The sequence below is a fragment of the Chelonia mydas genome, chromosome 27 (assembly GCF_015237465.2).
Source record: "Chelonia mydas isolate rCheMyd1 chromosome 27, rCheMyd1.pri.v2, whole genome shotgun sequence".
In the NCBI taxonomy this organism is placed as follows: Eukaryota; Metazoa; Chordata; order Testudines; family Cheloniidae; genus Chelonia; species Chelonia mydas.
In genome coordinates this window covers 7,857,301-7,883,000 of record NC_057860.1, presented here as the reverse complement: position 1 = coordinate 7,883,000, position 25,700 = coordinate 7,857,301, and the positions used below count along the sequence as shown (strand labels likewise).

At 44.3% G+C, this 25,700-nt stretch overlaps 2 protein-coding genes across 34 annotated transcripts in view; both read left to right on the top strand.

Annotated features, from left to right (window-relative positions):
* MAPT (microtubule associated protein tau) overlaps positions 1-25,700 on the top strand; it is a 100,983-nt gene that overhangs the window by 54,944 nt on the left and 20,339 nt on the right. For 12 of the 33 annotated variants that reach the window (XR_006287665.1, XR_006287664.1, XM_043536802.1 and 9 more), the window contains exons 4-11: positions 4,265-4,351; positions 7,842-7,907; positions 11,358-11,447; positions 15,250-15,305; positions 17,922-18,119; positions 20,708-20,837; positions 22,205-22,258; positions 22,732-22,997. Coding sequence is in view for 31 of the 33 variants with exons in the window: in XM_043536802.1 (XP_043392737.1) it covers positions 4,265-4,351; positions 7,842-7,907; positions 11,358-11,447; positions 15,250-15,305; positions 17,922-18,119; positions 20,708-20,837; positions 22,205-22,258; positions 22,732-22,997 (947 nt within the window). In the remaining 2 variants the exon portion in view is untranslated. The remainder of the gene's footprint in view (positions 1-4,264; positions 4,352-7,841; positions 7,908-11,357; positions 11,448-15,249; positions 15,306-17,921; positions 18,120-20,707; positions 20,838-22,204; positions 22,259-22,731; positions 22,998-25,700) is intronic. The other 21 variants (XM_043536803.1, XM_043536817.1, XM_043536814.1 and 18 more) reach the window with 7 other exon arrangements.
* LOC119564545 (microtubule-associated protein tau-like) lies at positions 11,454-13,976 on the top strand. Its single transcript, XM_037887140.2, has one exon. The coding sequence runs from the start codon at positions 11,486-11,488 to the stop codon at positions 12,530-12,532; it is 1,047 nt and encodes a 348-aa protein (XP_037743068.1). The 5' UTR covers positions 11,454-11,485; the 3' UTR covers positions 12,533-13,976.

Genomic DNA, 25,700 nt, shown 5'->3' with positions numbered 1-25,700 from the left:
GATTGCACTCTCAAACCAGTGTGCCTATTGATGACTGCTGAGTGTATCCCATCCTGAAAGGGTAATTTCCTCCACCGACTCGTGTCTGTAACTCCCCATTAATGTTAATGGGCACTAGCCAGCCTTCAGAAGCCATTATTAAACCGCTCACAAGGCAACACAGATTCTAAAGTAGACATGCAGACTCCAAAAAAATCATTAGGAAAAATGTCTGAGCCTCCTGGTTGCCTTTCCCTGATAAACAACCCTGTAGCCTGCCGGGAAGAGTTAGATTTACATCAAACCAATGAGTGTTCTCCGTTCCCAATAGATATTTACACAGAAATGTCAAGAATCGGACAAGAAACCAAGCAGTGTTCCAAGCTGTCACACATCAGCTGGGTGTCTAGGCATTCAGTCCAAATCACCTCTCAGGCTAACAAAACCTGGGTTATTTCGGGGGTGTTCATATTAGAACTTCTGGTTGCAAGATGTGTCTCCACTACTCCCAATGGGAGTTTGGTGCCAAAATACCTTTAAAAATCTGGCCCACAGTCTTTAGTATCCTACAGACATTTAAAGATTGCAGTATCAATGGTGGTGGTGAAGTCTGCAGAGATCTTTCAACTTGAAATTCTATTTATGGGAGGCTGCTTGGTCGAGTTATTAGCATGGGACCTGGCTTCTAATCCTGACTCTACCAGTGACTTTAGCAAATCACTTAACCTACCTCTGCCTTAGTTTCCTATCTGTAAAATGGGATCATATACTTTAAAAGGTGGGCATAGATCTTTGAGGTCCTTGGATGGGAGGTGCTATGCAAAAGTGCAAAGTATTATTCATTACATAAGTTCCCTGCAGTTTATAGAGATTATTACTACTTATTTTTTTACTAGACCTTGACTGCAGAGGGTGCCATTTCAGATTTTGGTATGGGGGGAGCAACTTTAACCGTGATTTCCGTGCCTACGTAGGCACTTGAAAACTCTAGTTTTTTGGCAGATAAGTTAACAATTAGCTGACAGGAGCCCTGTACCTAATTCCTTTATGAAAGAAAGAAAATTAAATAAATATTAGACCCACTCAGCTCTAATAACAACATGTTCTGACATTTTGTGGCAAGTCACTTAAGGGACACTGGTTAGGTTTAAAATGGTAATGTATATTTTTACTTTATTACTAACTCTGTGGAGAGAGACTCCGTCAGGACTTCTGGGTTCTATCCCAGCTCTGGGAGGAGAGCAGGGTCTAGTGGGTTACAGCGGGGAGCAGATACAACTGGGTTCTATATAAGAATATCAGAATGGCCACACTGGGTCAGACCAAAGGTCCGTCTAGCCCAGTGTCCTGTCTTCCGACAGTGGCCAATGCCAGGTGCTTCAGAAGGAATGAACAGATCAGGGAATCATCACGTTGCCCTGTTACCCACTCCCAGCTTCTGACAAAGAGAGGCAAGGGACATGCAGAACATGGTGTTGGATCCCTGCCCACCCTGGCTAATAGCCATTGCTAGACCTATCCGCCATGAACTTACCTAGTTTTTATTGGAACCCTGTTATAGTTTTGGCCTTCACAACATTCCCTGGCAAAAAGTTCCATATGGTGACTGAAGAAATAATTTTTTTTGTTTTAAATCTGCTGCCTATTAATTTCATTCGGTGACCTCGAGTTCTTGTATTATGAGAGAGGAGTAAATAACATTTCGTTATTCAATTTTTATGCACCATTCCTGATTTTATAGACCTCTATCATATCCCCCCTTAGTCTCTTTTCCAAGCTGAAAAGTCTGTCTTTTTAATCTCTCCTTATACAGAAGGTGTTCCATACCCCTAATCATTTCTGTTCCCCTTCTCTGTACATTTTCCAAATCCAATATATCTTTTCTGAGATGGGGTGACCACATCTGCACAAACTATTCAATATGTTGGCGTACCGTGGATTTGTATAGAGGCGATATGATATTTTTCTCTTATTTTCTATCCCTTTCCTAATGATTCCCAATATTCTGTTAGCTTTTTTAATTGCCACTGCACATGGAGCAGATGTTTTCAGAGAACTAGCCACAACGACTCCACAATCTTTCTTGATGGGTTCAGCTAATATAGATCCCATCATTTTGTACGTATAGTTGGGAGGATATTTTGCCAAGTGCGTTACTTTGCATTTATCAACATTGAATTTCTTCTGCCATTGTAAAAAGAAAAGGAGGACTTGTGGCACCTTAGAGACTAACCAATTTATTTGAGCATAAGCTTTCGTGAGTTACAGCTCACTTCATCTGCCATTGTGTTACCCAGTTTTGTGAGGACCCTTTGAAACTCTTCACAGTCTGCTTTTGACTTAATGACAAATTTCAGAGTAGCAGCCGTGTTAGTCTGTATCCATAAAAAGAAAAGGAGGACTTGTGGCACCTTAGAGACTAATAAATTTATTAGAACGTAAGCTTTCGGGAGCTAGCGCTCAGTTCATCGGATGCATACCGATGAAGTGAGCTGTAGCTCACGAAAGTTTATGCTCTAATAAATTTGTTGGTCTCTAAGGTGCCACAAGTCATCCTTTTCTTTTGACTGAACTATTTTGAGTAATTTTGTATCATCTGTAAATTTTGCCACCCCACTGTGTACCCCTTGTTCCAGATCATTTATGAATATGTTGAACAGCACTGGCCCCAGTACAGACCCTTGAGGGACCCCACGCTTTACCTTTCTCCATTCTCACCTTTTATTCTGACCCTTTGTTTCCGAAGATCTTTTAGCTGAAGTGCGTGGCAGTACTTTCAGGATCATCTAATGATCCCTAATTTACTCTAATGACAAGCCTTTTGTTACCTTAATCACCCTGCCTCTGTTTATAAACAAGCTCCCTGCCCGAAAGGCTGTGCTGCTCCCAGCTTCCGAACTCATCACGTATCACACTCGGGCTGCTGCAGTTAAGAGCTCTGTCTGGGGCTAGGGTGAGTAGACCTCCCCTAGGAAACTTGGGGCGGGAGGGGCGTTAGAGCCCTCCCCTGCCCCCCTAAATGGCGCCCCTGTTTTTTAACCTGGACATTAGCAATCCCATCATGCATACTTGTGAAGGGCAAGAGTTTGCACTAAAGTACTTGGCCAGAATATTCCCCTTATCCTCCTATGTGGTGCCCTCCATCCCAGAAGTAGCTGCAGTTCACTGGTGTGTTTACTCCTTTGTACACATACCAGGCAATACAATTTGGTGTCTGTCAGAATGACCGCCAATGGTGAAATGTAAAATAAAATAGATACATGTGAAATAAAGCCTAATGGGCTGCTGTGGCAGGATGCCCGAGTCGGGTGGATAGTGTGACTCCTGAGTGTATGATGTTGCCACATTTTTTACAGAGAACCTAATCTAGAAATGTTCTAGAGATGTACTAATATTTGTAACTGGTGATATTTCTGTTCCTCTGCTTGTAATGCCTGGCTACCATGCATGCATCTGTCACAAGCCTTGGAAGGAGAGGAAAATACTAATTTTCTTTAGTTTCTAAGCTTTTAACTAACAGCAGCTTTATTCTGAACTGGGCTGTTGTACTTTTAAATGCTGATGTCTAGTGACCTGCCAAAGCTGTACTCCATTGGAAAGGAGAACTGCCAGCACTCCATTGTGATAAAACTCTCATTCCCAGCCTACATGGTTCAAGAGACTGGCCCGTAAAATTCGAGCTGGTCTGGGACTGGATATTGCTGTCCTGTGCATCAGGACAGTGTTGTCATAAGGAGGCAAACCTCATTTGGTGGGGGAGAAAGAGCCGCCAGAGGTTTGCCTTGTGAGGAAAGTCCCAGCAGGGATGAGTTAGTGGGCACCGTGCAGCTGAGGTGGTTAATGAAAGATGCATGTATGTTATAATAAACATCCTGACTGTGGGCGGTTGTCACCAGCTGAGCTCTGAGCATCACTTCTGCAGGCAGCATTGCTGAATGTGCCAGCCAGGCATTCTCGCCATCCTGCTCTGTGCATGTTTGAAAAAGACAGTGCTGATAGGCAGACTGTTTTGTTTTTTTGGATGGGTAAGTAATACATGGAGGCATGCAGCTTGTGTGACAAAGAAGGTGATGTACAGCGTGTGTATTCGCTGTGCTTGCCCTTTTGTTTCCCATGACAAGTATCAACTTCCATTCGGCTCAGCCGACAGGAAGGAAACCTGGTGAGCACGGAGGATGGTTTCCCTTCTGTGATACATCCTTCAGTGCTTTTTTATTTTTAAAGCACTGACATCTGAAGGGGTTTTGTTTCGGTCCGGCTGGGTGAAAGCTGCTTTGTTTTTCAGATGCCACGGCCCCGTTAGTGGAGGAGAGAGCAGATGAGGATCGGATTGCAGCTCGGCAGCACGTGGAGATACCCGAGGGAACCACAGGTGAGGCCTCTGCACGCCTTCTGGTGAACGAGGAAGGAGTTTCGAAGTGTGACTGGCAGGGTTGGCAATTTCCCGGGGAAAAACTAGGTTAGGGCAGGGGACTGGTAAATACCGGTTTAAACCAGGGAACTAGGAAAACGATTGCATTGGTGTCCAGCAAGTTCAGCAAGCGTAGAACAAATCTTTTCAAACACTGGATACAGCCGTTCCAAACTGAATAATCTGTCCACTGTTTCAAAGTTGGTCTTCTGCTACAGAATGCTGCCTAGTCAAATGGACCTGGACTGGTAGGTGGCAACTGCATGGTTCTGATTGCTTAATGCTTCAAGCCTACAACTCTGCATTATTGTCACTCTCATGTAATCAAATGTTTTAGACGTTTGTTTATACAATATTGAAAACTGAAATAAGAGTCCTAACATGTATAACTCTGTTGAGAAAATAGCCAACCAAAATGTATAGACATTCTGATGTTCAGTATTTATGATGACATATATTGATATTACGACCAGTGCAGTTTTTCTTTTTATTTGTACAGCCCTAAATTCATCTCAGATCTACCACTGTGTGTGATCACAATTTGAAGATGTAACTAAAACTCAGCGTAATGTGGTGTGCATTGATGGAAGAGTTTTTAAAATAGAAAATGCTTTAAACTGAGACTAACTAGTTTTTCACAGGGCACTAAAAACTGGGGTTTTACCTGGTAAAAAAAACTTTGTTAAATACCATGCCATCCCTGATGGCTGGACAGTCTTTCTGGATGCTTATAGAGCAGGAATGGGCACTGGAGTTACAGCTTAGTAGTAAAAGTACAAACATCTTATAGGCTTGGGTAGGTTCCAATAAGCACACACAGGTTTGCTGCTTTATCTTCTCCTACTGGAAAATCTGAACTGGTCAGGTCTGTCTCTTGTTCCCATCCTGGAGAGCAGCAGGATCTTTTCTCCTCTCCTGGCTCAACAGCAGCATCCTCTTTTGTGTGGCACACCCATGAGTTCTGAGGGAACTAATGGATGAAGTGGCTGAGCTGGTAACAAAAGGATGCAGTCTCTCATTTAATCGGTGACTGTACCTGAGAGTAGCCCCTGAAGGCACTAGGTTTGATCCTGGGAATTGCAGACTAGTGAGCTTTACTTTGGTACCAGGTAAACTGGTTTGAAAGGTGATTAAAAATAGAAATAGAATTTATAAAAAACACAGGAGAGAAGCAACCCAGCATGGCTGCTGTAGCAGAAAAGCATGCCACTCTAGTCTACTAGAATTCTCTGAATGTCGGCAAAATAATAGATGGACATAGTTTACTTCAGTGGTTCTCAAACTTTTGTACTGGTGACCCCTTTCACATAGCAAGCCTCTGAGTGCGACCCCCCCCCCTTATAAATTAAAAGTATTTTTTAATATAGTTAACACCATTATAAATGCTGGATGCAGAGCAGGGTTTGGGGTGGAGGCTGACAACTCGCGACCCCCCCATGTAATAACCTCGCAACTTCCGAGGGGTCTCAACCTCCAGTTTGAGAACCCCTGGTTTACTTGGACTATCGAAATGCCTTTGTCAAAGGTCCTGTCTGCAGGCTTGACATGGGATATGAGGTTAAAGTACTGTCATGGGTCCGAAATTGGTGAAGAGGCCAAAAAAAAAGAAAAAAAGAAAAAAGTGGTTAGTTTTCAACATTGTAGAAGCTTAACGGGGATGGTGATGTGCCCCCAGGTTGTACGTTAGGACCGATTGTGTAATATATTAACCATCGGGGAAAGGGGTGAGTAGTGAGCAGGCAAAATTTTAAAAGGGGCAAAATTAAGTAGGTCAGTCAAGACTGAAAGAAGACTGAGCTAGTCAAGTTTAGGACTGGGCATCATGGAATGACAAATGGAATTCAGCCCTGATAAATGCGAGGCAGTGCACATCCGAAAGCATAGTTCAAACTGTCCTTTGATGTTGCTGGGTTCTAAGCTAACGGTAGCTCTTCAGGAAGCAGACCTAGGCATCATTCTGGGCATCATAAACCTCTGCGCAGCATGCAGCAGCCGGGCAAAAGGTAGACAAGATGTTATTTTTTTGAGTATTTGTCCACATGGATCGCACTCTAGGTGCTCGTACACTCCATGAATGAGAGATTGGATTCTTTTGGTCAGCCGTGTCCTTTGGGGCCACGGATGTGCCCTGCATGATAGAATCACAGGACTAGAAGGGACCTTGAGAGGTCTAGTCCAGTCCTCTGCACTCATTGCAGGACTAGGTATTATCCACACCATTCCTGACAGGTGTTTGTCTAACCTGCTCTTAAAAATCTCCAATGATGGAGATTCCACAACCTCCCTAGGCAGTTTATTCCAGTACTTGACCACCCTGACAGGAAATTTTTCCTAATGTCCAACCTAAACTGCGCTTACTGCAATTTAAGCCCATTGCTTCTTGTCCTATCCTCAGAGATGAAGGAGATCAATTTTTCTCCCTCCTCCTTGTAACAACGCTTTATGTTCTTGAAAACGGTTATCATGTCCCCTCTGTCTTCTTCTCCAGGCTAAACAAGCCCAATTTTTTCAATCTTCCCTCATAGGTCATGTTTTCTAGAACTTTAATCGTTTTTGTTGCTCTTCTCTGGACTTTCTCCAGTTTGTTCACATCTTTCCTGAAATGTGGTGCTCAGAACTGGACGCATTGCTCCAGTTGAGGCCTAATCAGTGCGGACTAGAGTAGAAAAATTACTTCTCATGTCTTGCTTACAACATTTTTCCTAATGCATCCCAGAATGTTTTTGCTTTTTTTGCAACAGTGTTACGCTGTTGACTCATACTTAGCTTGTGATCCACTGTGACCCCAGAGCCCTTTCTGCAATACTCCTTCCTAGACATTCATTTCCCATTTTGGGTATGTGCATCTGATTGTTCCTTCCTAAGTGGAGTACTTTGCGTTTGTACTTATTGAATTTCATCCAGTTTACTTCAGAGCATTTCTGATGCTGTACCCTGCCTCCCCCAAGGGTCCCCAACCACCTCTCTGTTTCTTTCTATTGCCTGGGTGTAGTGAGTGTCTGCCCATTTACCCCATTTCTCTCAGCTTTTAGATTTAGGATGAGCATTGGGTTAGTGTTAGAATTAGTCTGAACTTCATTATAGTTAGCTCGTTGACAATAATAAAGAATTAGATATTTTTGTGGATGATAACATCCACCCTTGGACTGAAAAACGGATATAAATTCTCATGCTAACCTTGGTAAGGCCATTCCGTAATTGCCCACAGCAGTTTCCTGCACTTGTCTCTGAAGTATCTGGTACCAGTCTGTGTCATCCAAGATACCTCTGATGTAGTAGGGCAGTCCCTCAGCTGCAGTTAAAAGGTAGCTGCCTTCAGGTACATTATGGTACTGTTTGTAATGCATTCACGCTGATGGACAGGATCAGTAAGGAAGCAAATTTGTTTCTCGTGGCAGACATTTAAATTTAACTTTTGTAATTTTCCCCCCTTTATTTAACTGTGAATCAGCTGAGGAAGCAGGTGTGGGAGCTACTCCTAACCTTGAGGATCAAGCTGCAGGAGATGGTGCTCAAGGTCAGTGGAATATTTGCTGCTGGGAAATAGTAAAATCCAATTGGGACCCAAAACAGAGAGAGCAGTTGCCCGTTGTTTGGGATTTTTCTTCTGCAAGGCTTCCCTTCTTTGCTATACACCCAACTATCTAGTTCTCCCTGCCGCTGCCTCTCTCTAGCCAGGAATGGTCAAGATGCTTTAAGTATCCCCCCAACTTTTTCATTTTAGGGGGACACCACACTTTTCATCCATTGCCCTTCTTCTCTGGAAGGTCACAGCCTGAGTCCTTGTCCTCTGTCTGGAATAGCGGACGGTTGAGTATCCTCCAAGATAGAGAAGGAGGAATCAACTTGCAAAATACACACAGAGAGGACAGTATGGGTCAGCCAACGGGAGATGCTCATTATCCTCAAACTAGTCTCATTATGTACTTTGACCGATTCAGAGTAGTCTCCTCCAGCCTCCTTTACACAGAACGCAACAAAACTAACTACTGTGCTGTGTGTGTACGTATCGCATAACTGGGCATCTGCTTAACCGGGTTGAAAAATTATTCCTTTAATTGGGGGAGCTGCTAGCTCACAGGAGTCAGGCTGGAAAGGGTGATTTTGACTATGCTGACTTCAGACATAACTGAAAACTTCAGGGTGGGATTTTCAAAAGCGTCCAGAGCGAGGCTAGTGCTCAGAATGTTTTTGAAGATTCCTCCCCAGTCTAATGAAACGGCGAGTGCAGAAAGCTGAATATGCTGAAGATGGTTTTCATGCTCACACTCTCCATCTTGTGCCATTTACATGATGCTTGGTTTTTCAAGCTGAGTAAATTCCATTTTGCAAGATATTTTTCTTGGTGGCATATACATAAAGTGAATTTCTTCATCTGTTTGGTGTACATCCTTCCTGCTGCCTGCCTGCTGCTACTGTCAAAATTGCACACAACTTGTCTGGCTGAGAGAAGTACTTTCAAAGTTAGTGATGTTTAAAAAGTACATGTGGTTTTTTTTCTGTATCTCTTCAACTCAGGACGGAGTTCACATCTTCAGCTTCCATGTAAATGAGAGTTTGGTTATTCTTATCCTACTCCCTAGCAGAAGTTTGCCCATAATTGTATCACAGGATCATCATGATTGGCAGTTCTTATGTGCAAGTGGACAAGGCTTAGAATAGCAGAGGGTTCTGTAGGTGTAGCTTGAGGTCATTAGCAGAGATGTGATGGAAGCGTTGCCCATTCTGTCCAGCTCTGGCCACTTCTCTCTTCTCACCAGATGTTTAAACTTTTCCCCCCCCCGTACTGAGTACCAGGTTTCTGCGCAGTAAATTGTTACTTCTCTAAAAATGGGGAATGATGCTTTAAAAGGGGCACTTCCATTTTATGATGCATTTTCCTCTGGGTCAGATATAATTGTGGTGAGTGCTGTGGCCAGGTATAAATCATAATTAGTGACCTTGGTTTTGTTTTGCTGCGGACTTTGAAAACTGGCTCTTCAGCATGAAGAGGGAAGAGTAGTGAAGTGAGTCTCAAGTTTCTGTGGGAGGGGCAGCCTTTTAAATCTTCAGTTTTTTAACCGGAACTTTTGAAATGTTACAAACTCCTTTGATGACGTGTTGCACTCTGTAGTTAGAACAACAAAGGCATTTTGGAAATGTCGCTAACGAATGTAGTGGGCACGTCTCTGCTTTTGTTGTCCTTTCGGTATGTTCCGTTCACCTGCAGTGCGACTGAGTAAACGAGCGCTGCTGGTTAGCACACTAGCATGTGTCGAATGCTCTTTGGTTATCAAAGGCACTCACCATGGCCAGCTGCCAATTGGTATCCAATTTTGGTCTGTCTTGGATCATGAATTTGAGGACTCTGCAATGATTTCACTTAAGCATTGAGTTCTCTTAGAACCGTGTTGATAAAAGGCTAATTCGGTTGTGATTTTTACTTATCCCATTTTTTAAAATTTCTCTTCAGAATTTGTTTTTTATTGAAAGGATGCTTTTGATTTTAGTGCAAAAGTTTCCCTAACCTAGGCTTTTTGATTTAGCAGGCAAAGTCATGAAAAGAGCTAGTGGCTGGAAGGCTGAAGCTAGACAAATTCAGAATAGAAATAAGTCACGCACTTTTAATTAACCACTGGAACAATTTACCTAAGGGTATGGTGGGTTTTCCATCACTCCAAGGTCTTTTCCTCCCGATCAGATGTCTTTCTAAAAGAGATGCTCTACCTCAACCAGAATGCATGGGCTTGATGCGTGAAATTCTCTGTCCTGTGTTTGCAGGTGGTCAGATTCGGGGTAGATGATCATAAATGTTCCCTTCTGGCCTTAAAATCTTTGCATCTGTGACTGTGAGTTCTGTTCTGTAACGGTTATACTGTCAGCTGCTCCAGAGCGGGTGTGCAATGTTATGGTACTAATTACTCTGCAGAGTGGGCGGAACATACAAAATCAGAGGTTTGCAGTTGCAGGCAGGTGTTTCTGTTGTGTGATCCATCCTCTCCCCCTACACCCTGTGCTGTGATGGCGTAGACAGGCTACTGAAATAAAAAAGAATTAGAAGACTTGTACTGCTCTGTCAAGTTTGTGGTAAAGACGTAGCAGAAGAAGAAATGGTCTAGAGAAGTGAAGATGGTTAGAATTCTGGGTGGCTGAGATGTGTCCGCTAAAACTGGCCTTATTTAGTTTGGACAGTTGGAGGGGTTTTAAGTTTAGTATGTAATCTTAGATTGGGGAGTATATCTATCCCCTTTCATTCTGGCCCACACTGTGTTGTGGTTACACAACACAATTATTGGCAGATTTATTTAGAACAAATGAAAGCAACGCTTCATTTGACACGTGGTCAACCCGTGGCATTCACTGCCACAAGAGCTAATTAATTGTCCAACACTGTAACTAAATAGAGGCTGGATAGTTTTGTGGCCTATAAAATTGTGCAGTTATTCCAGCGAAGAGAACGATCATCAAATGTTAGCCTTCATGGCATACTTTGGACCACCTCTGTGGACGGAGGCTGGGATGGAATCCATCCACCATGTACACAGAGCATAACTGATCACACACCAGCATATTACTGGGGGGCAGGAGGGAGGCTCCTTCCTCTGAGACTTTCGGTATGGGAGACAGGATAATTGGATATGTCTGGTATGGCAAATCCTGTGTTTGTTTTGGTACTCTACCTCTTCCCAGCAATGGAGCAAGCAGGCAGAGATGATGGATGATTCAATGTGTATCATCAAATCAAAGTGGAGTAGCTCTGATTTTAAGCCTATCTACAGGGACAAGATTCCTTTAAAGCAAAAAGAAACTGCAGAATTGAATTTTCCACTGCGAGTGGCAGTGTAGGACTCGATTGCTTTTATCCGTGTAGAATGGTTATAAAAAGTCTTTTAAGTCTCTTTTGTGTTGCAAGAATGACTTTCTATTGAAATACCTGTGCTAACTCTTTGCCACGCTTGACATCCTACCCTCCCTCTTCGCCCCCCAGAGGAGCTGAGCTCCCCAAGGCTCTGGGAGAGTGTGGAACCTGGAATTCAGGAGCCTGTGGCAAGTGAGATTCAGCCAGAAAAACAAGCAGGTGAGATTTTTCCGGAGACTCTCGTCCCTCTGTGTGAAATGCAGACTGGAGAACAGGCAGCAGCAATGCCTGCCAGAGCTGAGGCCACGATACCAGTCCCCCCAGGCAAGTATGAAGGCTTCAGAGCCTTTGAAGAAAGCCAGGAGGCTGTCTCCAGAACTGAGTCCTGGGACCGTGGTGGAAAAGAGGACGTTGGAGTGGGTAAGGCGTTGGCAGATGAAGCAGGTCACAGTGTGTGCACGGAAGAATTTGCCGCATCAGCAGTTTCCGAATTCTCTCAGAGTGCTCCAGGAGCTGAAATGTTCTGTCGTGAGAAACTTGCTGCTCAGTTTGAAAAGTGGCCCCCGGGGGTTGAGGATGCGGGGTATGAGCCATTTGACAACTCCCTTATTAAAGACGGGCCATCTCCTTTATACAGCAAAGGTAAATTGAAAGAAGAGGCCGCTGGGCATGAAAAAGATGAAGACCGTGACATTGATGAAACTATTCAGCAGGATTCACCTTCCTCATTAGGACAGCAGGACTCTACAATGCTTGAAGCTGTGGAGGTGTATGCCTTTCCAGCAGAAGGCAAACCCAAAGATAATCTGGCAGAAATGTCTAGAGAGACTCCTGTTACTGAAAGTGAAGCTCATAAAGCGGGACAGATCCTAGATGAGAGACGACAGTGGTTGTCAGGGAAAGGGTCTGATGATGTCACCAAGATGGAGCCCTCTGAAAGTATGTACCAAGTGGAAGTTGAAGCTAATGTAATTAGGGAGGGAGAAATCTCAGGTTCTCCACTCGACGCAACCAAGTTTCCCGATAGGTTAAAAAAGGACGTGGCAGATAGAAGTGTTTCCTTGCAACAGGAAACGGGGGGAATGGTGCAGGCCATGGAAACACAAGAGGCACCCAAAAAGAAACCTGCAACTCGCATGTCAGAGAAAAAAGTCAGTCGGGTTCCTCATTTAAAAGGTGTGTGTGTCATTTTCCTGCCCCACGCTTGTTTCTCCAGTGACTTGCTCGGGGCAAGGCTTCTAAAACCAGAACTGGCACCCCTTGAATCTTGCTGCTTGACAGTTGTCCATGGATGTTCCCTCTGAACAAATCCAGAGTGCTGATGCTGCTTTTCACCCTTAGTTTACTCCTGGCCTTTGATTCATTCGCATCACACTCACGCTTCAGTTGCACGTTCCCTTGCATGGACGCTGACATGCTCCCAGTTGTGCTTTTCTCCCTTTTCATTTCAGTGTCCTTGGATTTATCAAAGCTGCTGTGTAGACTCTTCAATTTCATCCATCACTCTAAATATTTATAAAAGAGAAGAGGCATTTGACTGAAACTTTTCCTGGGCATTACTAAAGTAGCGTTAGCACAGAGCAAGCTATGGTTTCAGAGCTGTCGCTAATAAAGCGTGCAGGGTCTCCCACTCGTATTGCTTTGTGTGTTCCCCGAGAGCCAGTCTTTCATGTCAGCTTTTCTAAAGGCGAGGGAGGAGGAGCACAGTGGGCGAAACTTTGTCCTCAGTTTCCAAGCCCAGTACGGTGTGCACCCCAGACAATTCCAAAGAGATGGCTGAATTTTTGATGTATTATAAGAGAGACCTATGTGAGGGGAAGCCTGGCTGTTAGATACCTAAGAATGTCCACTGAGAAACCTTGAGTCATTTTAACTGCTCATCTGATAGCACTGCGGTCAGGTAACTTTAACTTTAGATGTTCAGGTTCTTGCAACGGTGTTAGCTTAACTGGCCCGAGTAGGGGCCTAAAGTCATCCTGTTCCGGCACAAATGCCTTTGCTAGTACGCCAGGCACATTTTGTCTATATTCTCCTCTCACTAAGACCCGCAATCCTAAGGACACCTTGGGAGGTTGCCTGTCCAGTGGTGAAATGCGGGTTTTTCACTTAATGGTTTTAATAAGCAATCGGAATGGGATCTGTATGAAAATCAGTTCGCTAATTTACAAGCCTCCTTAGCATCCATGTTTTAGTGCACAGGTGTGAAAACACCAGGTGAATTCTTCGGGGCCACGCCAGGCGTAGACCTCCATAGAGTTCTGACACTCTTCTGCAGGAATCATTTGCCATTGGCACACAGGTTTGCTTGTCTGTACAGGTCCCGTGCCACTTTTGATGCCTACACACTGTCTTGGCACAACGAGCCCAGTCAGCGTGAATATTCAGCCCATAGTTTCTCCCTCACACGAGGCAGGAAATGGAGGATGGAGGCTCCCACCCTACCGACTGTACCGTGGGGATCAGCAGCTGCTGTTAATGCTGTTAAACTTAATATGCAATCAGAAAAGCTTCATTCACACCTCACGACATTAGCAGAGGTTGCCGTCACTAGTGCCAGTAGTTTAATGGGTGGAAGCACACGGCCTTCCTCTCTTTGAAATGACGTTGACTGCGTTTTCAGAGGGTTCGGGTTACAATATGCTTAAAGACAGGTTTCAGAGTAGCAGCCGTGTTAGTCTGTATTCGCAAAAAGAAAAGGAGGACTTGTGGCACCTTAGAGACTAACAAATTTATTTGACCATAAGCTTTCGTGAGCTACAGAAATACAGAATGCATCCGATGAAGTGAGCTGTAGCTCACGAAAGCTCATGCTCAAATAAATTTGTTAGTCTCTAAGGTGCCACAAGTCCTCCTTTTCAGTATGCTTAAGGTCGCCAGCTTCTGATTTAGTCGCAGGAACAGAAAAGGGGCTGGGTATTTCCCTTTTCAGCCAGAAATACCTGGAGTTCTTATCTCTAACGCACAGCACAGCCTTCATTGCACAAGGCACCTTTGCTGTTTTAGGAAAGGGAAAGGCATGAGGCAAGTTATGGAAGTGGATAGTGGGGGAGGTTCAAGGTGACTGCTAGAGCTGTTTATAAATGACCTTGTACATTTCATTATCAGCCAGAATAAATTCCCAAAGTTTAGAGAAGATATAAGAGCTGTTTTCCCTTTTAAATTAAGAAGAAATTTAGCTGCTGATGGGAAAAAAGTGGGTTTAGTAGTTAGCATCCTAGAGTGTAGTTCCCATGTTACTCTTTCTGTAGGTCTAATCTCTTTATTTGCAATACTGCAATGTCTGTTGTAGTTTGTAGGTTAATGGGGGGAAATAATAGTGTAATGGCCCAAGAAACCCTGCGTGTTCATTATGAATCTAATTTAAATGGCTTTCATTTGGCTGATAAAGCCTCAAGGGATATTACAGGTTCTGAAACGGAATCCTAAGGAGTAATATCTGCCAATAAGACAGAAAGTAGTACCTTGAGAGAGATGAAGAATACAAATGGATTTCAATAAAATTGCTTTTTGAAGTAATACGTTGAAAAGTGATTTCAAAAAACGAGAAGCAGCAGTTCTGTGACTTAAGGTCTTCAGCACTTATGCTCCGTAGGTGTGAGGCATTCATGAGTTTTAGTCTTCAGACGTGATGCTTAAAACCTTATCTGCATTTGTTTTTAAGAGCAAAGGGACAGGCTTAGGCCTGAGAATGGAGCTGTTCAGAAAGACACCATCAGAACAGTATGTCAATCTTCTTTTCAAGGATGGTCTGGTATAAAACTTGCAGCATGTTTTTGATGCTCCCAACAGTTACTCTAACGCATCATCTCCTATATTAAGGCTAATCTGTAACACAGCAAGAACACGCTTTAAAAAGAGGAAGTAATTTGATAAGGGCTGTTTTTTAATAGACTTAACTGAAATGAGAAGAAAAGAGAACATTAATGCATGTTATGATAATGCAGGCATTATAAGCTGTTTGGTATTTATTTAGCATCCCCAAGAAGAGGAACATAACTGTCTTTTATTTGCATTTCATCAGCTCGTATTGACAGTAAAGACAAAGACGGAACTGATACTGAAGAGAAAAAGCCTAAGGTAAGGTGACAAATGTATGAAATATGATGTAAGCCTTCTGTGTGTGTGCTTGACTCCATCTAGACCCAGCTGCTTTTGACCTAAATCACACATTTGTTAGGAAACCTTGCCATTAATTTCCAGTTTTCTTTTCTTTTAGTGTGTGTTTGTTTTTCCCCCTCCTCCTCTTTGGAAGGTGCAGCCATTTTAAATCATGAACCTTGGAAGAATCGACTCATAACAAAATTGTGACTTTTTAAAAAAATTAACCTGCTGGGTTTTTTACTAATTCAAAGGAAACCCCAAGATGCATGGCAGGAGTCCAAAGTGTGTAACTTTCCAAAACCTAGTACTCTAAATAATTGGGTCCCAGTCCTGGAATCAGATCAATGCAGATGCGAGGGTAAGCCTTTGTGAAATACAGTTGCAGATTTGGGGCTTCGGTTGGCGAGCCAGCGGTTCTGAATTTACATAACTGCCCGTTTTGGGAACAAAGAAAGAGCAAGGCTGGGAATTTGTTCTTAGCAACAGTTAAAAAATTGTCCATATCCAACAGAGTGTTGTGTTCTGAATTATACACACAGTTTAATACTGGGAAATTCCATAAGGCTGGAAGAGTGCTAATGTGCCGGTATTCAGAAAGTGCAAAATAGATGACCTGGGTAGGAGGCCAGTTAGCTGGAGAAGCTGATCCAGGATTAAATTAATGAAGAATTAAAGGATAGGAATATAGCTAATGTCATTCAATGTGGTTTTATGGAAAATAGGTCTTGTCAAACAAACCTGACTTCACTCTTCGAGGAGATAACAAATTTGGCTGATAAAGGTAATTGCACAGATGTAATATACTTAGACATTTGTAAGGCATTTGACTTAATACCACATGACATTCTGATTAAAAAATTAGCACTCTAGAATATCAATAAAGCACAGTTTAAACGGTTTACTGGCTAACTGGCAGATCTCAAAAAGTAGTGATCAGTGGGGAATCATCATCAAATGGGGTTGCTCTTTCCCCATGGATTGGTACTAGGCCTGATGCTATTCGGCATGTTCATCAAATGATCTGTAAGTAAATATAACATCACTGTGGAATAAAATTGGTAGGTCAGAGATTGGCAGAATTGGTAAGTCATGGTGACACGGCAGTCATACAGTGTGATCTGATAGCTTGGGAAGCTGGGCCTATTTAAACAAAAAGTGTTTTAATACAGCCAAGTACAAAGTTATACATCTAGGAGCAAGGAATGCGGGCAATGTCTACCAAATTGAGGACTGTATCCTGGAAACCATGACTTAGGGCTTGTCTACACGACGCAGCTTTTAGCAACACACCCTTTTTGCTAAATGTCAGCGTGTGTAAATGCTCTTTGTCGGTACCTTGTCGGCACTTTTGCCAACAAAATACTTGCAGCCCCGTGAGCGGCCTTAGCTTTTGTCGGCAAGAGAGCGCTCCTGCCAACAAAACCGCGGTCGGGCTGCCACTTGCGTTGGCAAAACTTTTGTCTTTCGCGCAGGGGGGCTTTTTAAAGTACCCGTGAAAGACAAAAGTTTTGTCGACAACTTCGCCGTGTAGACATACCCTTTGAAAAGGATTTTAGAAGTCATAGTGGACAAGCAACTCAACGTCAGTGCTCAGTACGATGCAGTAGCGCAAAAAAAAAAGAAAAGCAAATGTGGATTTTGGATGGCTAAACGGGGGAGAAAAGAGGAAGAGCAGGGAGGTGATTTTGCCAGTTATACTGTAGTGGTGAGACCGACATCCCTTTGGGATTTGCCATCATGATGCAGATGATGAGACTAGAATATTACTCTATTTGGTGTCCACATTTTAAAAAAGGGATGTTGGAAAATTGGAGAGGATGCAAAACAGAGAGACGCAAATTATTTGAGCACTGGGGGAAATGCCTTACAGGGAGAGACTTAAAGAGCTCAGTCTGATACCTTGTTTGAGCTTATCACAAAGGAGATTGAGCGATGGCTTGGTTACAGCGTACAAGTACCACCATGGGGAGAAAATACGGGCTACTAAAGCGCTCTTCAATCTATCAAAGAAAGGCACAACAAGAACCAATGGCTGGAAGCTGAAGCCAGGCAAACTAAATTGGAAATAGGGAATAAATTTTTAACAGTTGGGGGTGATTAAGCACTGGAACAAACTCCCCAGAGTAGGGTCGTGTCTTCAGATCAAGGAACAGGGAACAGTCTGCTGCCTGCTCCAAACTCTTCTGTGTTCTCTGAATCTTAAGAACTAAGGAGCCAGGTTCCCAGGACGACTTGTTCTCAGTGGGACCTGCTGGGTGCTGAGCGCGTTAGAAAATCTGACCCTGTTGTGGGCACTGGGCCCTTTTGGAAATTCTGGTCCTAGATTTACTAGCTTCTGCCAAATCAGCTTCTTTTTTTCAAATGTATCAAGAAATGTGACAGGGTGACTAATAAGCTTAAAGTGAGACTTCGGTGTGACAAGCCAGACGTCGTCATGTGATGGAGAACTCCTGATACACTTGTACCTTGGTGCATTGCACCTCTAACTCCTAGCCATTCATATTTGACTTTAACCATCATCCCTTTTCAGTTTGTTTGTTCGCATGCTGATTTGTTTTTAATTTTATTTTTATTTTGTTTACTTGTGTGAAGACATCCACACCTTCCTCTGCCAAACCCCTGAAAGGTAGATCCTCCATTACCCCCCAACGACCCTCCTCTGTTAGTACAACCCCTTTGAAAAACCCCTCCACTCCTGCTGAGTCCTCAGTACCAGCTTCCACTCCTAAACGAGTCTCTTCTATCACATCCCGACCTGCCAGTACAGGAACAAAAGACACCAAGCCAAAGGTAAGGAAATCGGTGAAAAAGAAACCAAAGCTACCTTTAAAAAACGATTAGTTGCCCATTCCTGACTGATTGATTCCTGCCAGTGCTGAGTTAGCTCAGCCTGTCTCTCCAGGCTGCAGTATGTTCTGTGTGTGTGTAATGTTTCCTGCCTAGTTCAAGTTACTTAACGGAGGAGGTAAATTGGACTGAAAATTCTCCCAATCGAGACTGTGAATAGCTTCAGTCAGGAATGGCCAGTCAACCATTCTGCTCATTTATGGGTGGCTGGAGCACCTGGTGTTTACAGTGTTTATTAAAAAAAACCCCCAAACTAAGTAGCGATGTTACCATGAAATCCTTTACTGTCCTTGGTTAGGGAGTGGCTTTTAGAGTAGTTCTTGTGGAAATTTTATAATTTGGTGTTGTTCAGAGCAGTCACATCTCTCATCTGCTCGGAGGCTCCCTTGGTTTGCATTCATTTGAATGCTGTTTTTTAAAACCTCTCCTCCTTGTGCAGAAGGGTTTTGTCTTGTATTTCAATGAGGCATTGAATTCTTTCCCATTGCAACAACATTGTGTTAGCATTTATGGGTGCATTGACATAGTCTTGTGTATATCTCATACATATTGGAGTCAGATCTTCCATGCTACAAAATTATGCAGAACACACAATACACAGCCCTCTAACAGGGCTCTGGATCGTTCTGTGTCTATATAAAAAAAATGACTCGTAGAGTTTCCATTCATATAACTTGTTAGAACCTGAAGGAAGGGGGAGAATAGAAATTGTATGCCTTGAATAATAGGATGAGCTTCAGGGCTGAAGAATTTGGAGCTGACCAGTTCTGATCTCCAGCATGCAGGCATGCATTGCTTCAGGGCTGGTGTACATTTTTTAAAAATGAAAATGTCACATTCACAGTTGGAAATAATGCTCAGCGCACTGTCTCTCCCTGATAGAGAGGGAAACAAACAATAACATACTCCAGCTTTCTTCATTAAAAGCAAGAGCAGTGGTTTGAAATTGTTGAACTCTGACCAATAGCACTTCACCTTTCTTTTTCACGCTTCCAGTGGAAGTTTTCATGCCCAGTCCTGCTCAGACAGGGAGTAAAGGGTTTTGAACCCGATGTAGGAAGCTGCCTTGCAGGATGAAAGGGGTTAATCAACAATAAAGGAAATGGGGAAGGAGGAGATTTTATTCTGCTTTTAGAAAGGAAGACTTGTGGCACCTTAGAGACTAACCAATTTATTTGAGCATGAGCTTTCGTGAGCTACAGCTCACTTCATCGGATGCATACTGTGGAAATTACCACTATACATACAGACACCATAAACAATAGCTCCTCCCACCCCACTCTCCTGCTGGTAATAGTTTATCTAAAGTGATCATCAAGATGGGCCATTTCCAGCACAAATCCAGGTTTTCTCACTCTCTGCCCCCCCTCAGACAAACTTACTCTCTTGCTGGTAATAGCCCATCCAAAGTGACCACTCGCATCACAATGTGTATTATAATCAAGGTGGGCCATTTCCTGCAGGAATCCAGGTTCTCTCACCCCCTCACCCCCCTCCAAAAACCACACACACAAACTCACTCTCCTGCTGGTAATAGCCTATCCAAAATGACCACGCACCTTACAACATGCATGAAAATCAAGGTGGGCCATTTCCAGCACAAATACAGGTTTTCTCACTCCCCCACCCCCATACTCACACAAACTCACTCTCCTGCTGGTGACCACTCTCCTTACAACGTGCATGAAAATCAAGGTGGGCCATTTCCAGCACAAATCCAGGTTTTCTCACTCCCCCCCCCCCCCCCCCGAAACACACACACACAAACTCACTCTCCTGCTGGTAATAGCCTATCCAAAGTGACCACTTTCTTTACAACATGCATGAAATTTTTTACAATTTTCTTTACAACATGCATGAAACTGCTTTTGAATTTTTAAACACCAGTGACCAGCCTGAACAAGCCTTTATGTCTGAATTGGCCCAGCAGGGTTAATTTTTCATAAACCTTTTAGCCCCCTAAAAGGGCTGTTGAATGAACATAAATGACAGTTGATCAGAAATGGGGAAAGGAGGCTTTTGTTACTGGTGAGGCAAGAGTTTGAGGAACAGATGAAGGACATGGACTTACTTTTCGGCCAGACCTGCTAATTGGGAAGGGTAGCAAAGCATTTCATGGCACTGCATAACTGAAGTGAACAGCTTGCATGGGAAGGTGGCATGGCAGCCATGTGCTTCCCTTTCAGTGTAGGTGCTACCTCAGGGCTTCCAGTCACTGGGGCTGGTGCAGCCGGCACATCATCATGGGGCAGCATGCTAAGGGGCGGTGACTCATTTACAACTAAAACGGCTGTACATGTGGAGGTCATCCTGGAAGTTGCTCATCCTACCCTCCTCACCTTGCGGCAGAGTCCTGGGATGGTGGGGGCAGGAGCCGAGGAGCTCTTTGGAGGCTCTCTGCTGTCTGAGTGAAGAGAGAGTAAAAATCTTGAGAATGTCCCATCACTGGGCGGTTGGTTGGTTTTTTTTTTTTTTTTTTCCGTGGGTCTGCAAACCACATGGTAAACGTTTTGTCCCGATTCCGCCATCAGGGTCCGGAGATGAAAAGCGGAATGAAGATGGCTGCTCCCAGGTCTGCAGCACAGACTCAAAAAAGCCCAGCCAACGCTACCCGGATCCCGGCAAAAACGCCCACGACCCCCAAGACGCCTCCCAATGCTGGTAGGATGGAGTGTGTGCTGCATGCAGAAATCCCCAATGGGCGTTCAGCATGTTTCCGGGGAGGGAGGAATCTTCTCTTCCCAGAAAACTCTGGGATTGCCCCTCCCTAAAATCACTGACAGGGTCAGACTTGGTGTGCACATCTATTTTTGTGCATAGTGTGTCACGAAGCAGCCTGTCTGCACTCAGCCCCCGTTTCTCTACTGCAGGAGCAAAATTCTCCTTCCTGAGCTACTCTGCAATGTCAGGAGTCCAGACACATGGGGAGATGTGAGATGCGGAAAGATGAGTGTTAGATGTAACGTACTGTGCTTTTTCTTCATGGGTATGAGGGCGTGAATCGTGCAGCCCTGACGGAGCCTAAAAGTAATAGGTGATTTCCCTTGTCTGGGAAAAATGATCCATCTGAAACTACCCTATTGGGTGCTGCAGTGTCCAGCCAAGACTCCAGAAGAGCGGGAGAAGGAAGATGGGAAATCTGGCCTGTCGATCTGGCAGAGGGTTCAGAGTGAATTTTCTGTAGGGAGGTTCCATGTGGTGAGATCCCCCAGTATCTGGAATGCCGCTGGTGCGAGAGAACCTACGTTGCCTCTAGTGTACTGGGACACTGAGCAGTAGCAAAGTGGGGACGAATAAATCTTGTATTTCATCGAGCTCTTGTACAGTGTGGTGTCCCGTTCAGTGAGAAGAGGTTCCTTTTATACGGGTACAGTTAGGTAGGGTGGGTCTTCCTGTACTTCGGGTAATCCTGTAGACTAGCCCCTAGGGTTCATTCACTAGGGTTAGAGAGATTAAGGAGCGTGGGCATGGGTAGCACTGATCTGTATAACATCCACCACCGGTTTGTGTGTGTGAATGGAACTTAGCTATGAATAGTTTTTGTGTAATAAGCCTGGTTGGATACTGGTCTGTCTGCTTCCTTCATATAATCGTCTTGGTTTAGGATGACAACTGCATCTCCTTTATCCTCTGGTTAGTCCTTCTGGGAGTATAATTCATTGGATGCTCTCTGCTCGGATTGGGAAGATTTAAGCTGCTCCGTTTTTTTTACTACCATCTAGTTTTTCTTTTTTATTGATTGATAGAGCTTTCAAAAGGCCAGTCATTCGTTCCTCCACAGGGGCTGTATTTGGGGATAGAGGCATCTTTGTACATCATTTTTATTTAGGATACATTCTCCTAACCGTATGGGTGATTAAGCCAGTGCTCTTGATGCTTTCTGGGCATTCTGCTCCAGAGGTCACAAATTACCTGAAAAGTGGTGTGTCCTGCTGAATATTTCTTCTGTTTATCCAGGCATGGATAAAACCTTTGTTAAAGTTTGAAGCGTAATTGATTTTACTTAAGTTTCTTTAACTTTCTTTCAGCTGGCAGGAAGGAGCAGAGAAAGCCGCCTACCACAGCAGCAAAATCTGAGAAAGGTAAAATGTAAGGCTTTTTCCCCCCCTGTTCGATTTTGGAAACCATTCGAGCTGTTTTAAAAAATATTTTGCAATATCAGCGTTTTCTTTTTCCATATTTTTTAATTAAAAAAATTTGCATCTGAATGTTTTTGTTTGTAACTTGTCAGGCACTGAGAGGTTAATTTCACAGCCCTGTGAAAAGCTAGTTTTTCACGATCTGTGTTCAGAAAACAAGCGTAATGTTGTGTGTTGGGAACGTGTTCTTATTCACCGTTCAATTGAAATTGAAGAAATGCAGGTACTCAGCACTGTTCCACTCCTGTTGCATGGAGCAAGTCAACAAAAAGTTTTGTTCTCCCCCCTGCTCCCACATGTCGAATAGCAGGTGGGCGTTCTTGGAGCCGATTGATCAATTCAATAAATGTTGGTAGCACTTTACTAAGCAACCTGTACCTCCATCCTGCAGTTACATGTGTGTCTGCGAATTGCAGGTGAACCAGCGAAGTCTGGAGACAGAAGTGGTTACAGCAGCCCTGGCTCACCTGGGACCCCTGGCAGCCGTTCCCGCACGCCCTCCCTGCCAACTCCCCCGAACAGGGAGCCCAAGAAGGTGGCAGTGGTTCGCACACCACCGAAATCCCCTGCTTCTGCCAAGAGCCGCCTGCAGACTTCTACCGCCCCCATGCCTGATCTGAAAAATGTCAGGTCCAAGATTGGTTCCACTGAAAACCTGAAGCACCAGCCAGGAGGTGGAAAGGTAAATCCTAAATCTGCTTTCCACGTGGATATCGGGCAGATATTGCATGGAGTTTTGGCTTACAGTGGAGAGCTCTCTCTTGATTTATAATAGAAGAGCAGCTTGCAGCCTCTCACGTTGAAGCAGCAGCTGTGGATGACAGTAGCTTGCCTAAATTCCAGCCAGTATCTGGTTTAGAATCTCATAAAGGGAATTGGGTGGTTATGCTGAAATTGCTTGTCTGGCTTAGTGAGTCAAGGGAGGGGCCTGGGCTGCAGAGCCTGGGCTCCGGTCCAAGCTGCAGCCTCAAAGCGCTGTCTACACACCTTAGAGCACTAGCGTGAGCCCTAGTAGCCAGGCTTGGAGGCTCCCTCCCGCGGGCTGGGTAGCTGTACCTTTAGACACTTTCTGCACTCAATATATCGATTTAAGCAGTTTGTCCCTGGAGCACCCAGGTTATCATCTGATCTGGGAAGGGAACCTGCTCACAAGCTCGGAATCAAGTCTTACGTGACTTTCCCTCCAGTAGTGTGCATGAAAATAGTTTCCTACTATCTTTCTCATTCTGAAGGCTCTGCTGTACTTTCCTTTAGGGACCAGGGGAAGCTAAGATGCTATCGAGTAATGGGCAATAGCTGATTTTAAAACATATCCCGATCAGCTGTTTTGTGGTGTGCAGAAGGCTCGTGGGGGAAAGGAGCGAGGGCACGGCAGGCTCAGGGGAGGGGGCGGGAAGAGGTGCAGTGGCGGCAGGGCCTGTGGCAGAGCCAGGGGTTGAGCGGTGAGCACCCCCTGGCACTTTGGAAAATTGGCACCTGTAGCTCCAGCCCCCGAGTCGGTGCCTATACAGGGAGCCACGTATTAACTTCTGGAGAGCCGCATGTGGCTCCGGAGTCACAGGTTGGCCACCCCGAGCTAGAGGTTCTCTTGAGGTCTCTCCAGACTGTATTCTCAGTATCCCCTTCCACCATCACGCCAACCTCCCGCGTGACACATAAGCCTCCAACCCCATGGCCAAACTCTACCTTCAGCCTCTGCACCGTGCTTCCACCAACCTCAGTGGCAGCTGGGTGTGCATCAGAGGGCAGAGCTCAGACTTGTGTCTGGAGGGGTAAAACAGCTGACGATGGAACACTGAAGGGGAGCAGTGGGAGGGGGTGTGAACATAAATGTCCGAGCGAAGGAGTTGATGGAAATACAAGTAATTAAAACAAAGATGATGAGCCTTCCCGGCTGCATGGCCCCTTTTATAGACTGAACTGTCTCCAGTTTTGAAGGGGAACCCCACAATGATGGGTGCTGTGTAGGTGTGTTGGGGGAAATGCTGTATTAAGACTGGGCTGCCAATCAAACTAAAAATGGTTCTTTTAAATAACCTGTTGAAAACAAAAAACAATCGTTGACCTGGAGATAGAATCATCTTTAGGAACCAGTCAGCAAAGGAGTTTGTCATCTTCTGAGGGGTCTTGGTTTCACTAGAATTCCAGGCCGCCTACCTCCCGGCTACTTAGATTTCTTCGCATGGCTCTCAGGCTGTTGGACTGGGGTCCTGACCCATCCTGGGCAGATGATTGAGGGACTAGACACCACTGTACATCTCATCAACGTAGGGTAGTCAAGAATCCCTTCTCCCCACTTCCGAGGGGTGAATGCACACCGGAGGGCACTGCTGGCCAAAACCAGACTTGCTCTGTGTCTAACGGTCGGTAGGTCCAATGGCAAGCGTTTGCATTTCTCTGAAGGATGGAGCACTATCTACCTCACGTACTGTCCTCAGCGGCTGCTTGGGAACCATTTTGTGTGACTGTATAGGAGTTTTGCCGAGTGACTGGGCAAATGTGTGACATCGGCATTTAGATATGACATTGGTATGTCACCTGAGTGGCTTTTGGCAGTATTTTAGGTAGTATTTTTTTAAAGGAAGCATTCTTTGTTGTAGCTGGTGATTATCAATTAAATAGTTAAGTTCTACTTTTTTATTACAATGAATTAAGTGGCTTTTGGAGTCAGTGCTGGTTTGTCATGCCAGCTAGAATTGCAGTCCTCCTTGACAATACCATTGATACCAATGCAGAGTACTCAGAGCAGAGCTGGTGCGCCGTTCTGTAGACATTCCCCGTTCTTCCAACTGTACAAGCTGCTTTCCAACCATCTGCATTAGGACACGCAATAAACTGGAACCGGCGGACTTCAAAATTGCAATAGTCCAGTGGTTTCAAAAGTGAAAAGTCAATTTATTAAACTCTATGCTTGTTTTAATAAGCCATTTCCTCTTTGAAGTCAGTTATCTAACCCTCCACCATCATCCTAATGAGTAAACTTCTGTTTCCCTTTTTTACAGTAAGAATAAGAACAGCTGAACTTCAAGATAGTTTCTGCTATGTATGGGGGAAATGAGTGGTGGTCCTTTTGGGATCTGACTGCTATTAAGTATACTTGGCTTTTATGATATCCTTAGTAGGATAAACGTAGCTACAGTGTTAGGAACAAATTGAAGAAGTTTGAGCTTTTGAAAGGCAGTGTAATCTAGTGGATGGAGCCCAGGGCTGGGAGTCAGAAGTGGAAAAGGTGTTGAATGACTGCTAAATGTTCCAGGTATTTTCCTTCATCCCTTGATTTCAATGGAATGTTAATGGATAACAACAGCCCAGTGCACTTGGAGGAAAGGTAGACAGCAGAAGGTTAAGGAAAAACGAATGTAAAGGGAGAGACAGCAACATCTAA